We start from the raw sequence: 15,480 nt of genomic DNA, 5'->3' as shown, positions 1-15,480 counted from the left end.
ACTCTTCAATAGAAACTGAAGCTGACAGGAGTCTGAAGAGAGAATGTTCATCTGTGTTCGTGTATATCTAAACCTGTGTGCTTTTGTCTTAACCTTTCCCCAAATGCCCCCTGTACACACAGCAGGGGAGGGGAGGAGGAAGAAACAGAGAAGATTATTTATTTGCTTTTCATCAAAAATTATTCACCTTGGGCTAGAGCCAAAAACCTTCCATGGGCCAGTGACTTCCAAATTTCCTGTGATGTGGAAAAGCTGGCAAACACAGCAATTGATATAATATAACCATCTCTCTGCCAACATTACACATATGTACCACATTAGCTGTACGCTCAAAGCTCTCCTTCCAGGTGAGGGAGCGCAAGGACACTGTAGATTGGCCACCCCACCTCCACCCTCTAATTCTTCCTGACGGAATCCTAGACCTCCCCACTTGGTCCAATAGATAGTGATGGAGTGGAAAGAAAGAGTAGAGCATTGGCTATGCTTAGAAGACGTAAGCAAAAGGATTCATAAGAAACTGACTGTTGGCTGCAAAAGAGAAGAGTTAAGCGTGGCAGTGGGTGTGGGAAAGTGAGGGTAGAGTGGCGGACTTCACATGAATACAAAATTATACCTTTTAATATCAGGGATCATTGACTTTCTCTTTATGGTGACCCCTTTCTGCCACCATGTTTGAGGACCCTCCTATTTTGGAGACATTTTGCCCTTCATATTTTTCATTTGTGTATACAAAATCTGAGGAGCAAAAGCAATACCAGGGAAGAATGATGCTAAAAGCACCTTGTTCCTCCTCAAGGTAATGCTAAATCATTGTTTAACCTACTGGTATACCTTGCCTCAATAGTCAAGAACCAGCTGTAGCCTTCTGACTCCCATATAATGAATTTCTCCTTCTCCACAGCTTCCAAAAGGCAATAAAGACTGAGGATCTCCATGCTGCCTTTCTGACTCCCTAGAATGGATGTGTGTGGCTGGAAAGAAATGGAGGTTGCTCTGGTAAATTTTGATAACTCAGATGAAATCCACGAAGAGCCAGGCTATGCCACAGACTTTGACCCAAAAGGCCGGCCTAGTAGCAGTCCCTTTCCCAACTGGAGAGTCCTCATCAGTGACAGCACCAACCTTGAAACTGCTTTCTCCAAGATCCCAGGAGAGTTTGTGGACCCCCCGGGGCCTGAGCCAGTGGTCTTGAATGAAGGAAACCAAAGGGTGATCATTAATATTGCTGGGCTAAGGTTTGAGACTCAGCTCAGAACTCTCAATCAATTTCCAGAGACGCTCCTGGGAGATCGGGAAAAAAGGATGCAATTTTTTGACTCCATGAGAAATGAATATTTCTTTGATAGAAACCGACCTAGTTTTGATGGAATCTTATATTATTACCAGTCTGGTGGGAAAATTCGACGGCCAGCCAATGTGCCCATCGATGTTTTCGCTGATGAGATCTCCTTTTATGAACTGGGTAGTGAAGCCATGGACCAGTTTCGGGAGGATGAAGGCTTCATCAAGGACCCTGAAACACAGCTGCCTACCAATGATTTCCACAGGCAGTTCTGGCTTCTCTTCGAGTACCCTGAGAGCTCCAGTGCAGCGCGGGGTGTGGCTGTGGTCTCGGTTTTGGTTGTAGTCATCTCCATCACCATCTTCTGCCTGGAAACCCTCCCAGAGTTCCGAGAGGACAGGGAACTGAAGGTGGTCAGAGACCCCAGTATCAGTACAAACAAAACAGGCCTCTCCCAGACCATGTTCACTGACCCATTCTTCATGGTGGAGTCCACCTGCATCGTGTGGTTCACCTTTGAGCTGGTGCTCCGGTTTGTGGTCTGCCCCAGCAAGACAGACTTCTTCAAGAACATCATGAACATCATCGACATCATTTCCATCATCCCCTACTTTGCGACCCTCATCACAGAACTGGTCCAGGAGACGGAGCCAAGTGCCCAACAGAACATGTCTCTGGCCATCCTGAGGATCATCCGCTTAGTAAGGGTCTTCCGCATCTTCAAGCTCTCCCGCCACTCTAAGGGGCTGCAGATCCTGGGGCAGACACTGAAGGCTTCCATGCGAGAGCTGGGGCTGCTCATCTTCTTCCTCTTTATAGGGGTCATCCTTTTCTCCAGTGCCGTCTACTTTGCTGAGGTTGATGAGCCAGAGTCCCATTTCTCTAGCATTCCTGATGGCTTCTGGTGGGCAGTGGTTACCATGACAACTGTAGGCTATGGTGATATGTGCCCAACCACCCCAGGAGGGAAGATTGTGGGTACTCTGTGCGCCATTGCTGGTGTCCTCACCATTGCCCTCCCTGTACCTGTCATTGTCTCCAATTTCAATTATTTCTATCACCGGGAGACTGAGAATGAAGAGAAGCAAAACATCCCAGGAGAAATTGACAAAATCCTCAACAGTGTGGGTTCCAGAATGGGGAGTACTGACTCTCTTAACAAGACCAGTGGTGGCTGTTCTACAGAGAAATCCAGGAAGTGACCAGTCAGGGGCTTCCAGGGTCTCAGAACCTCTTTCTCTCTCCCTCCTCTCACTGTTTTTCCAGATGGAAATTTTGTTTTGTGGCCCACAGGCCATTTCTGACTGTCAGCTGTTTTAATAAATCCCTATTTCTGTTCTGTTTCTTGAACTGTTTCTTCTCAATGCATCACAAGATTTCACCTCCATTCCTGTGAAAGCTGTAGTTCTGTCCATGCACTAGAACAATGACATTGCCTGTTAGTATGGAAGTACAGAAGCCAAGCCTGCCCAGGTCTAGCAAATCAGGATCTGTCTTTTAACACAAAGATTATGAGGTATGGGGTTCGGTCTTCCTTAAAACGATGCATGTTAAAAGACCAGAACTGGGATGAAGAGATGGGTAAAGAGCTTGCTGTGTAAATGTGAGGACCTGAGCTTGAATCCTAAGCACCTATGTAAAGGCTAGACAGGCATGGCCAAGTGACCCCAGCACTAAGGAGGCAGAGACAGGAGATCCCAGGCACAAACTGGTAGCTAGACTAGGCCAATTGGCAAGCTTCAGCTTCGTTGAAAGACCTTGCCTCAAAACATAAGATGAAGAGTGTTGAAGAAGACACGTGACATCAGGCTTTCACATGTACCTGGACACAAGTGTATACCTTCATATATGTGAGCATGCATGTACATTTGCACACACATCACATATACAGGTAAAAAATAAAAATAAAGTAAAATGTAAGTAAGTAAAAACAAAAGCCAGAGCTGTAGCAATGAACTGTTTAGTGGTGAGGCGTGTTTAGCACTGCATAAGCAAGTCTATCCAGTGACATTGCATCTCTGCCTCCCACTGTAGCTCGTACAGCATGTTCGATTGTTGCCCCTGTTGCCAGCCTATCTGGCAGGAATGAACATATTCTAAACAGGCAGCTGTGTCCCTCCCTTAGGCTGGCAGACTCTTCAAAGTACTTCAAGGAATTGGAATCTCACCCCAAGAGTCTCATGTCAGGAAAAGGGAAATGCATCAGCCAGAAGGGTAATCTGTCCCCAGAAAGAGATTTACAACTTGTCAAACCATCTTACAGGAGAGACTACAACAGAAACGGTGATAGGTCAGGGACCAGCAGGACCACACCTTAGCTGAGACTGCTTAGCCATACAAACCACTGGCCCTCTACTTAAATCTAAGCCTCATGCTGGGGACCCCACAGACTGCCTTGGACAGCCACTGTGTGTCTTTCTCCACCGTCACAATGTGGCCACATTAACGAAATCTTTTTTCTGCAAGTCACAGTTCTTACCTCAAAGGGGATAAGAGTTTATTCTGGAGCCAAATATGAGTGACTATGGCTTGAAAGCACAGATTCAGGTTATCCCAAATTTCATATTCCAACATAACAGCAGTTTCGTGAAGTTGTATCACAATATAACATAGAAAGTCACAAATCAAGACATTTTCAAACATGTTGGTGAACATATCAAGTAGGGCGTTACAGTAAATCTGGAACATCTCTGCCTCAGACGTATTAGAGGGCACTCTTGGACTTTGGCTGATAGAAACTAATAGTCTATAAAGATAAGGCATCTCAAAACGTTTACCCTGGAGAGACAAGATGTGTCCATCAGTAAGGGTTTGGCTCCGACCATCTGTGAACCGAATTCGATCTCTAGAACCTGGAAGGCAGGCAAAGAGAAGCAGCTCCTGTAAGTTGACCTTTGACCTCCACATGAGTACCATGGACTGTACACACACACAGACACACACACACACACACACACACACACACACGTACGTATGCACACACAGGCACATAGCTCAAAAAATAAATGTGTTAGTTACTTTTCTATGGGTAGAATAAAATACCGTGACCAAAGTAACGGATAAAATACGGATTTGACTGGGTTTACATCTCCAGAGGATGACCGTCTGGAGGTGGCAGAGTGAAAGCATGGTGGCAGGTGGCTGGAGCAGCAGCTGAGAGCTCACATCTGGATCCACAGCAGGAGGCAGAGAGTTAACTCACAAGAGTCTTTTGAAAAGCTTCAAATTACTTCCTCTAGTAAAGCCCTACCTCCTAATCCTTCCCAAACAACCACCAACTGGGGATCAAATACACCAGACTTAGGGGGACATTACATCCAAACCACCACATTTAAATAAATGTTAAAAAAAAAAAACTTGGCCGGGAGTTGGTAGTACATGCCAGCACTCAGGAGACAGGGGCAGGCGGATCTCTGTGAGTTCAAGGCCAGCCTGGTCTACAGAGTGAGTTCCAACACAGGCTTCAAAGCTACACAGAGAAACCCTGTCTCAAAAACACAAAAACAAACAAACAAAAAGTTTTCCCTTGATAACTGAAAGCATGTTAGGTCAGACCCAGGAGTAAGCAAGGGATGGCTATTAAAGGCAGTAAAGATAAATTATAATCATGCTATGGACCTGCAACGCCACAACCTTCCACAACCACTGCCATGTTAATCTGGCCATCAGCTTTGCAGAAGGTTCAGTGAAAGGTGTGGTTTCTCCTGGGAACTTGCATTCACACACTATTTATCTGGCTCTTTTAATTGGCTTATTAAAGATGAGTGGTGGAGCGCAGCTTGTTGGGGCTGCCAGAGCACAGGCCCTGACTCTGGTGACTCTGGGAGCATTGCATGTTATAGATGAACAAACCAACATGCCCTCAGGTGACACAGGAACAAAGCAGTCGATCTCCAACCTTTGAGTCTTGCATTATTTCCCTTAATGGAGACGGGTTTCAGCAGGTTGTGGAAAGAGTAAAAGGAATTTGAAATTGATTTTCAACCCTCAGCTCAGGGACACTTGTCCCAAAACTCCTCCCAGCCTATGAAAGTGGTACACACCCTGCCCCCTTCACTTTCAGCACTTTCCTTAGACAATGGAAGTGTGTGTGTGTGTGTGTGTGTGTGTCTGTGTCTGTGTCTGTGTGTGTCTGTGTCTGTGTGTGTCTGTGTCTGTGTGTGTCTGTGTGTGTGTCTATGCCTGTGTGTCTGTGTGTTTGTGTCTGTGAGTGTCTGTGAGTGTCTGTATGTGTCTATGTTTGTGAGTGTGTGCATATGTTTCTTTGGTTGGTTTTTGTTTGTTTGGGGGGTATATTTGTTTGTTTGTTTGTTTATGCCTTTTACCTGGCCACTTACAGGGAGCAGCACAGACATCCTGAGAAAGAGTGAGAAATGTGAACAAAGACAGGTCTGCCTGCTAGGGATCATGCCCCTTAGGATGTCCAGGAATTAACCAGTAGCCTATGGAGCAGCTGGAGAGGAAAATTCAGGCACGTGTCCTGAGGGCCAGGCTTACCACAAGGTGGGTCAGGCTGATCTGAATTAAAACATGGCCTTTTCAAGAGAGGAGACTGAGCAGCCCATCAAACTCCCAGGATGAAAGAATCGGAGTCCCAAAGGACTGGGTAGGAAGCCTGTACTCTGTCCCTCCCAACTATCCCAATACCCAAACACTAGCCACATAACAAAGGTAAGTCAGTGTGAGTACTATGCCCCTGGGTCCTATGTGACTATACAACCCACAGCATACAATTCCCCCATGTATGTCAGAGCTCTTCAGAAAAACAGAACCAAAGGCAGATGGGTAAGTGGGTATGAAGATCTGCATATAAATATTGGCATATAGAAGCTCACACACACACACACACACACACACACACACACACACCTGCAACATTATATATGCAGTAATCCCTTTTATGCATGGCAGATACCGTTCAAGACTTCCAGGAAGTGCTGGTAACTTGTAGGGTGAGCAGGCAAACTGGAAACCCAAGAAAACTGGTTACATCCATTCTAGGATGGAGGCTGGCAAGTTCAAAACCCAAATAGAGCAGGGCGGTGGTGATGCACACCTTTAATCCCAGCACTCAGGAGGCAGAGGCAGGCGGATCTCTGTGAGTTCAAGGTCGGGTTGGACTGACAGCCTCCAAAACAATACAGAGAAACCCTGTCTCGAAAAACCAAAAAAAAAAAAAAACAAAACAAAACAAACAAATAAACAAATAGAGCCCTCAAAGCTTCTTTGTATGTTGGATTACAGTTAACACAGGAACTCATAGCTGGACAAATTGCTGAGAATAAAGTGTCTATGGAGTGTTTAGCCAGGAATGAGACATCTCTATCACCCATCTTTCCCACAAGGCTCAGGGAATCTCTCCAAAGAAGGGTGGAAATATTCTTAGAGTCAAAGAGGACTAAGATGAAACAGTGTCTCTTAGACATGACTGGACAACTGCATTCCTAAACTCACAGCAGCTGTGGTTGGCTGCCCAAGATCTCACCAATCAACATCCCAGCACAGAGTGAGGAGACTCCCACATGAGCTCCCACTCTAGCTGAAGAGCTGCGGACAGTTGGGGGCTGCTAGAAAAGGGAGTCAGTTTTCTTTGGGTGATGTGTTCCCTGGTAAATTGACTGTGATCTAGTGGATGGTCCCACACCCATTCATATATGGGCAGCCAAATTTGGCTCAGTGGGGGATATGAATAGATGACAGACAGATAGATAGTAGATGGATAGACAGATAGATAGATAGATAGATAGATAGATAGATAGATAGATAGATAGATAGATAGTAGATGGATAGATAGACTGACAGACAGACAGACAAAAAGAGGGGAGTGGAAAGATGGCTCAGTGATTAAGAAAGCTTACTGCTCTGGCATAGGACCTGAGTTCAATTCCAAGCACTCGGGTCTGGTAGCTCACAAACCCCTGTGACTCCAGTACTGGGAGACCCAGTGTCTTCCTCTGGCCTCTGTGGACCCCTGCACACATGTGCACAGGAACACACAAACGTGCATACAATGTGTGTAATTTAAAACATTTTGAACATCTAGAGGGCTCTGACTGGAAAATACTCTAGACTTTAAATCAAAGACCTCTCTGGACTCTTACTAATTAGGTAATTTTGTTCTCAATGGACTAGTTTCCTTAAATGGAAAATAGAAATTTAAATTTAATAGGGGAGTGCTAGAAAGATGGCTTAGCAGTTAAGAGCATTTATTGCTCTACCAGAGGATTCAAGCTCGATTCCTAGCACCGCACCTACATGGGGGCCCACACCCCCCTCTAACTCTAGTTCCACAGACTGCGATTCTCTTGGCCTCTGCAGGCACAAAGCATGCCTGTGGTACACAGACACACATTCAGGCAAACACCCATACACTACAATAAAATAAGATGAATAATTTTTAAAAAGAAAAACTGAAGCAGGTGGTGGTGGTGCACACTCGGGAGGCAGAGACAGGAGGATTTCAGCATGTTTGAGGCCAGCCTGGTCTACAAGAGCTAGTTCCAGGACAGCTAGGGCTACACAGAGAAACCATGTCTCAAGAAAAAAAGGAAGGAAGGAAGGAGGGAGGAAGGAAGGAAGGAAGGAAGGAAGGAAGGAAGGAAGGAAGGAAGGCTCACAGTGAAGGTTTCTCCTCACTCTAGCCCTCACCCCCCCCCAGAGAGAGCAGGACAGGAAGTCCTCCTTTTTATACTCCTTCATTCAGCGGCCAAGAGTTTCCATGGGGGTCTTCCACAGGCAAAGAACTTGCTATTTCTTTTATCTTTGTTTTTCTTTCTCCCCATCCTCAGCCCCCAGCACCTCTGAGTAGTAGGGAATTAACTTGGGACCTCATACATGGTAGGCAAATGTTTTATTGTGAGTTACATCCCCAGCCCTCCATTCCCTGTGTATTTTTGAGACAGGGCCTAATCAAATTGTCCAGGCTGGTTTTGCACCCAGTTTTGTTGCCTGTGTATGTATTGAACCTACTATCCTCTTGGCCCAACCTCCAGGTAGCTGGAATCACAGGCCTGTGCCACCAGGCTCATGTGTGAATTTCTGTATCTGATTCTTACACTCTATCTCTTTGAACTTGTTTCTATAACAAGTGGATTGAATTACACTTGTCTCACCAAGCTGTAGGGAAGGCTCAACATAAATTAATGAGTTGTTATTCTATAAATGCTTTCTTTTGGAACAGTTTCCAAATGAACTTGCCTTTATAACCCTAGTCAGATCACAGCCCTTGGCAGAAGGAAACTGAGTCTAGGGAAATAATAAAATTGATTCATGGGCTGGGCTGGGGAGATGTGCAAACCAATTAAGTGTCTTATAAGTGTCTGATAAGCACAAAGACCCAGAGCCTATGTTTTAAAAAAATTTTTTCAGTGTGGTGGCATGCACTTGTATTGTCAGTGCTGAGGAGGCAGAGGCTGGCAGATTCCTGGGCTCTCTGTCAGACAGCCTAGCCTACTTGGCATGTAGCAGGACAATCATAGACCCTATCTCAAAAAAGAAAAAAAAAAGCAGACAATATATGAGGAGTGGCATCAAAAGTTATTCTCTGGCCTCCACAGGCAAAAAAGAACACATACACACAAACGCACACACATACACATAAAATAATTACATCACCCAATGTAAGACGCAGACTGTAGCCAAGGCTTGGATAATATCGTGACTAATAAGCAACTACCCTGTTTTAGCTACTTGACCTCAATCCCTCTTCTTCCCCACCAAACTAGTGTTACAGCATAGTCCTAAATAGCTCACTCCCCAAGGTTCTGGGACATTGGACAGGTTGGTTGGAGTCATCTCTGCTGTCCCAGCCTCTCTGGTATCTACTGATCTGAAAAGGGGCATTTTACAACACTGCATCACAGTCGCCTAGGCTCAGATCCAGTTGCTCACACAGACAGCTAGCTGCCCTTACAGGCATGTCAGAAGCTTGCCCTAGTGGCCTACTCTGCCTTACTCAAGTCCTTGACTTTATTAGGCAAGTGACAGAAACTCAACCCAAACTGAACCCATTTTGTTCAGATTGTGTGGCTCCCATGACTGAGAACTGCAAGTAGGTAGCTGCATCTGGGGACGCAAATTCCACCTCAGAACTCTTGTTTCCTCCTCTCATCCATGTTCTTCTGGAGGGTCCACGCGTCCTGAAGCAAACATTCTCCATGGGGCAGGAGGACGAGCAGTCCTCAGTTCAGAGCTTTACCCCCTTAACCAAAACAGAGAATATACATACATACATACATACATACATACATACATACATACATGCATGTGTATGTGTGTGTGTTTGTGTACACGTAATTCTCTTTAACAGTTGAGTCCTCGTTTAAATGCTAACATTAAAAGGTAGAGTTTTGTTTTGTATAGTCAAAGTACCTGTTTTTAGCTTATAGTAGGTATTGAATATTTGTTGAATTAATTTCCCCCTTAAGCTCTCCTTCCCAACTACCCTAAAGAAACCAAACTGAGCTAAACGATGGTAGATCCCGAGGACTCCCTGACCAGACAGCCAAGTGGAAAGAAAAGTCTCCTTCAATGAGCAACCCTGTCTCAAGACAGCACAGTGGGGAGCAGTGGACGACACTCAGTGTCTTGCTATGGCCTCTGCGTGCATATGGTGCAAGCACCTGCACACTCACACACATGTGCCGCACACACCTGCAAATGCATGAAGCAGGGGCACCAAAATCTTGGCAATTATTGAATGCCGGTGGCATATCTAGTGACACAGCTTTACTATTTTTATGTATGCCTGAAATTTTTGCGATAGGAAATGTTTAACTCTCTAGCTTCCACTGGGAAGTTAGAAGATTGTCATGGGCTGGTTGGTTTTTATCAACTTGACACAAGCTTAGACGTATGTGGGAAAAGGGAATCTTAACTGAGAAAAAGCCTCCATCAGATTGGCCTGTAGACAAGTCTATAGAGCACTTTCTTGACTAATGATTAAATGCAGAAGGTCCCAGCCACTGGGAGTGGTCCACTGTGGTCCAGGACAGTGTAAGAAAGCAGGCTGAGTAAGCCACAGGGAGCAAGTCAGTGAGCAGTGCTCCTCCATGGCTTCTGCTCCAGGCCTTGCCTCCAGGGTCTTGCCTTGAGCTCCTGCCTTGGTGTCCCCTGATGATGGGCCATAACCTGTAATAAACCCTTTCCTCCACAAGTTACCTTTGGTCATGGTGGATATCACAGCAAAAGAAACCCGAGGCAGGCCACATAGATGAGTACAAATAGTGGATGCTCCCCTTCTGGTCACCACCTCTCCTGGCTGCATCTGGGGTTCCTGACCTCACTGCAGGGAGTTGATGTCTGGGCTGGAGACAGTACCCTAGAAGGTATCTGAAAGTGTGTAGGCTGCCTACAGAAGTTGTTTTGCTAGACTGGGACAGGGAACGCAACTCCCAAGAAGCTCTTGTATTATGTGCCCTAGTGGATCCGATGACTTACTGTCATGGCGTCTGTGGCTTTCTCTAAGTGATGAGGAACTTCCAACCAGGGAAGGGGCCCACAGGGTGTCCTTCTCTGGCTTAGAGAACAGCTTCCTGCCCTGCCCCGCCCCAGCCTGCCCCCAGCCTGCACTGACAGACAGGCAGAACTCAGGAGAGCAAGGAAGAGGAAACCCAAAACACAGTGAAGGTTTTTCTGAGGGCTCTGCTGTGTTCTTCCAGGGCTGTCCCTCAAGAGGCTGTGAGCCAGCAGCCTGGCACTCCCTCTCCCTCAGTCCTGGCTTCTTGCACTGCCCAGCAGCTGGAGCAGCCTCTGCCCACCTCAGCAGGGTCAAAAGAACAGAGCAGCGTATGCACGCGTGCGCACGCGTGTGTGCGTGCACACACACATGCACACACATGTACACATGCACACATGCACACACACATGTACACACAAAAGGACAGAACAGCACACATGTGCACACACAAAAGAACAGAGCAGCACACACACGCGCACACATGCACGCACATATGCACACACACACAAGAGAGCAACACACATGCACACGTGCACATACACATGCACACATAAAAGAACAGAGCAGCACACGCGCATACACACACACACACACACACACACGCACACACACACACACACCAGGCCCAGGAACCAGGGGCCAACCCTTCTTCTCCCTATGGGATCCAGGGTGTGTGAGGACGGAAGAAAACTCACAAGGTGCCCTTCCCTGCTCCGCAGTTGATTGGAGCCTACTGAAAGATGAAACATACCCATCCACCCAGTTGAGTGGAGTGCTTGCTCAAAGGCCCTTTGAAGGGAAAGGAAGAAAGACAGCCCAGTCTCCCCGGGGACGGCTGTCAGGAGAACGTTTGCCCTCAAACAGGGAGATGAAAAGGAGCTGGAGGTGGCAAAGAGAGCGGCGATGGGGAGAAGCAGATCAGACAGACTTTTGTTATGGAATCTCAGGGGAAGCGGAGGGAAAGGCTTCCTTCGAAATGTCACGGGATAATGAATGCTATTTTACTCCCATTGCAGAAGTGTCAGTCAGCACTTGGGGAGAGAAGGCGTGATTCTCCTTAGGAAAGAACTCTAGATGATCTTGTATTCCTCAGAACCAGAGGAGTGATGGCTGAGCCTCCCTCTCCAGTCCCCATGGCTCCCGCATGAACACAATATAAATATGACCATAGAAAAGTGATCACCACACTCATGAGATTTAAATGAGGTGCTCTGTGAGACTGTTAGCAAGCTGTAAGGGTGCCATGCAAAACCAGAGTTAGCAAACCCTGACCTGAGTCTTACATGAATGAGAAATACCCTGTGGGTGGTGGGTAGAGCCTAGGATAAAAGCCCACCTGTAACTTGTGAACCTTCCAGGGGTCACAGCTGCATCTCTGATTTTCATAACCCCAGCACAGTGTTGAGTACATAATAACTGATCAAGAAATGAAGGGCTGAGACATGGAAGGACCAAGTCAGAGGCCCCCCAAGCAGCTCTGTGCCTCCCAATTTGACCTTAGTTATGGCCCACCTACTTGGAAAACTGTTTTGTTGGTGGTGGTTGTGGTGGTGGTGTGCGTGCATGTGTGTACTCAAACGCATGCATGAACAAGTGACATACATGTAAGTATACATAGGCTGTGTGCGTGTAGGTCAGGAGACAACCTTGAATGGCATTCCTCAGGTGCTGACTGTTTTTTCACACCTCTCGGTGAGCTGACACTCCTTTCCAAGTAGGCTGAACTGGCTAGCCAGTAAGTTCCAGGAACACGTCTGTTTCTCCCTATCTAGCCCTGGGACCACAGATCTGAACAAGCATGCCTGGTTTTGTTGTTGTTGTTGTTTTGGTTTGGTTTTTTGGTTTGGTTTGTTTTTTTCAATGTGGGTCCTGGTGATCAAACTCTATGGTTATGAGCGCACTTTACTAACCAAGATAACTTCCAAGCCATTGTTTATTTTCTTTCTTGAGTCTGGACTCTCTGGGTTTCATAAAGTACAAACTATATAGTCAAGGATAACCTTGAACTTCTGATCTCTCTGCCTCCTCCTCCACAGTGCTGATCAGAGGCACACACCACTACTGCCAGTGTTTTGCAGTACTGGAGATCAAACCCTGACCTTTTACATTCTGGGCAAGCATTCTACACATTAAAATACATCGCTAGACCTACCCAGAAAACTTGATTTAAGTAACTTATTGGCACTGGATTTTTGATTTAAGTAACTTATTGGCACTGAATTTTTTATTTAAGTAACTTATTGGCACTGAATTTTTGATTTAAGTAACTTATTGGCACTGAATTTCATACTCAGGCCCAAATTCTCTGTGGTTTTTTTTTTTCTCAAAGTCCAAGCAGAAGATAACTGGTTCCCTACAGTGTGCTAAAACTCTAGCTTTGTTAGAGTATAGACATGAATCTGATGTTTTCTGCCAACATTCCTCAGGTTCCTGCTATGGTCAGATGCTCAATATGTTTCAGAGGCAGTCAAGGAGGGGCATTTTGCCCTTGAAAAGGTAGATGTGGATTACACTCCTCCTGTGAGTAAGAAGCCTCTCCTTGAAGTTTACCTTTCTAATTTCTGATCTCTCCCCGTGAGTTTATAGATCAACCCATGCCTACCCAACCCATATCCGCTGCCTGTCAAGCAGCAACTCTGACCTTTTGTAGGTCATCCCTAGACGTGAGAAGTGTGAGTGTAACTGGAGATACTCATTTTCTGCCCACTGAATGACACATGGCTAAAACCGACTGAAAGAGACTCTGAAGCCTAGAAGGGAAGTTGGTTCAATGTTAAACATAAATCAAATCAAGGGAGTTCTGGGTGGAGCAGGAAAGGCAAAATGATGGTCTTTGATACCCAGAGAACAAAAGCCAAGAGGCTTGACTTTGCGTTGTGTCATTGTTTCCAGAGAAAGGGACAGAGATATGAGGAGAGAGACACGCACCCAAGACAACAGGGAGACGGGCTAAGAAGGGAAGCTTTCTTGCTGGGATGCCTGAAATCACATGTGAAGAGAGTAGAAGACCCTTTTTTAGTTTAAATAAGTAGAAAGAGCAAAATATACAACCTTCTCTTTGTAGGTGGATGGAGACACGGAGGGAAGAGGGAGAAAAGGAAAGTAAAATGGTTTCTTGGAGGGGAAAGGGGCATTCGAACGGCTTGCAGAGTGCAGGTCTAACCCATGCTGCAGCCGCAACGCTTCAGGTTGGACTATTTTAATCGTGGTGTACCATGTTGGTTCTCACAACGCACTATGTGAATGTGTGTGTTAGGTGCTTTACATAATCTAAATTCGAAATCTCAGCTTTGGTGCAAGGCACTCAAACCCTTAGTGATTCAATCCTGTCAACTGTCTTGTGATCCATTATAAGAAAATTAAGCAAGATGTTGCCAAGCTTGCATCAGGCCTGTTCTTTATGGACCAACACGTCACAGAATTGGTCCCCAACTTGGAACTTTGGACGGTGGCTGAAACTTCAGAAGGCAGGAGATTTGGGGCCAGTTTAAGCCACTAGGAAATGTACCCTCGAAGGGGATTATGGGATGCCAGTATCTGGTTTCTTCTCTTGTACCCACACCAAGTGCTAAAGTGAAGGGGCTTTCTCTACCACAGGTCTCTCCATGGTGTACCACAACAGAGCCAATACCACAGCTTAAGGCACTGGGGAATGTACCCTCGAAGGGGATTTCGGGATGCCAGTCTCTTCCTTCTTCTCTTGTACCCACATCTGGAACTGAAGGGGCTTCCTCTGCCACAGTTCCCTCCATGATGTACCACAGTTGAGCCAACTGGTAAAATTCAAAAACTCTGAGACCAAATAAACATTTTCTCTTTATAAAATGATTATAGATATTCTGTCATGATAATAGAAACTGATGAAAAACTAAATCAAACATAAAAGTCCTTTCATAGTACAGGCACTAAATAAATGGTTTGGCCTTTTTCTCCCACGTGAATGCTCAGGAAGAGGTTAAAAATATAAGCATGCTCCCCCCTGTCACTTGGTAACTGTGTGCTTGAACTCAGGGTCAGACAGTCCTAGCAATGGGTCAGAGCATGGCCATTGGCCTCCCATCAGGTGAGCCCCTTCAGACAGTTCCAGACTTTCCCTGAAGTAGAGGTGACTAGTCTCCCCTGTGACACTCGATGCAATTTTCAGAATAGCCTTCTAACACAGATGTAACCATAACAATCACCCGTACTGTGGGTCTGAGTCATCAATCCCACTGATATTGCTTTCCATGTGGGCCTCATAACACCGCTGCACCGTGTTCAGAGAGCTATCTGGAGTAAAGTCCTGCTTTAGTGTTCATGTTACAGATTCTAAAGAGCTCAGAGAATCGCCTGTGTCCCCTGGCAGCCTTCCCTGAGGTCAGCACTGTCAACCACTGGAAGGGTCCTGTCAAGTGGGAGGGAACAGAGAAAGGACCCCTCCACTATCCTAAAGGATATGGGCTCTCCTGGGTCTGAATGTGCAGTCTGCACCTGTGGGAAGTGACCATATCAGTGTGCTAAGGCTGTTCCGGAGGGTAAGGAGAAGGATTGCTCCTAAAATGTATCCTTGAAGGTTTCAGCAGCTTGGACTCTGTCCATAGGCTGGCTGATAGGCAGCCCTAGTGTGGAGCCGAGAACTCCCCTTACAGTTCTCTAGGCCAAGTGCATATGGAGGGTTTGTGTGTGTGTGTGTGTGTGTGTGTGTGTGTGTGTGTGTGTGTGTGTGTGTGTAGACATGCCATGACTGCTTTTCTGGATATGT

General features: G+C 46.1%; 1 protein-coding gene across 1 annotated transcript; it reads left to right on the top strand.

The window, feature by feature from the left end:
- The first annotated feature begins 921 nt into the window (after positions 1-921).
- Kcna10 (potassium voltage-gated channel subfamily A member 10) lies at positions 922-2,603 on the top strand. Its single transcript, XM_013118093.2, has one exon. It carries the CDS (start codon positions 958-960, stop codon positions 2,482-2,484), a length of 1,527 nt encoding a protein of 508 aa, XP_012973547.1. The 5' UTR covers positions 922-957; the 3' UTR covers positions 2,485-2,603.
- The last annotated feature ends 12,877 nt before the right edge of the window (positions 2,604-15,480 follow it).

This window comes from Mesocricetus auratus, unplaced genomic scaffold, assembly GCF_017639785.1.
Source record: "Mesocricetus auratus isolate SY011 unplaced genomic scaffold, BCM_Maur_2.0 Super-Scaffold_100009, whole genome shotgun sequence".
NCBI lineage: Eukaryota > Metazoa > Chordata > Mammalia > Rodentia > Cricetidae > Mesocricetus > Mesocricetus auratus.
This window is presented reverse-complemented; position numbering and strand designations above follow the sequence as displayed.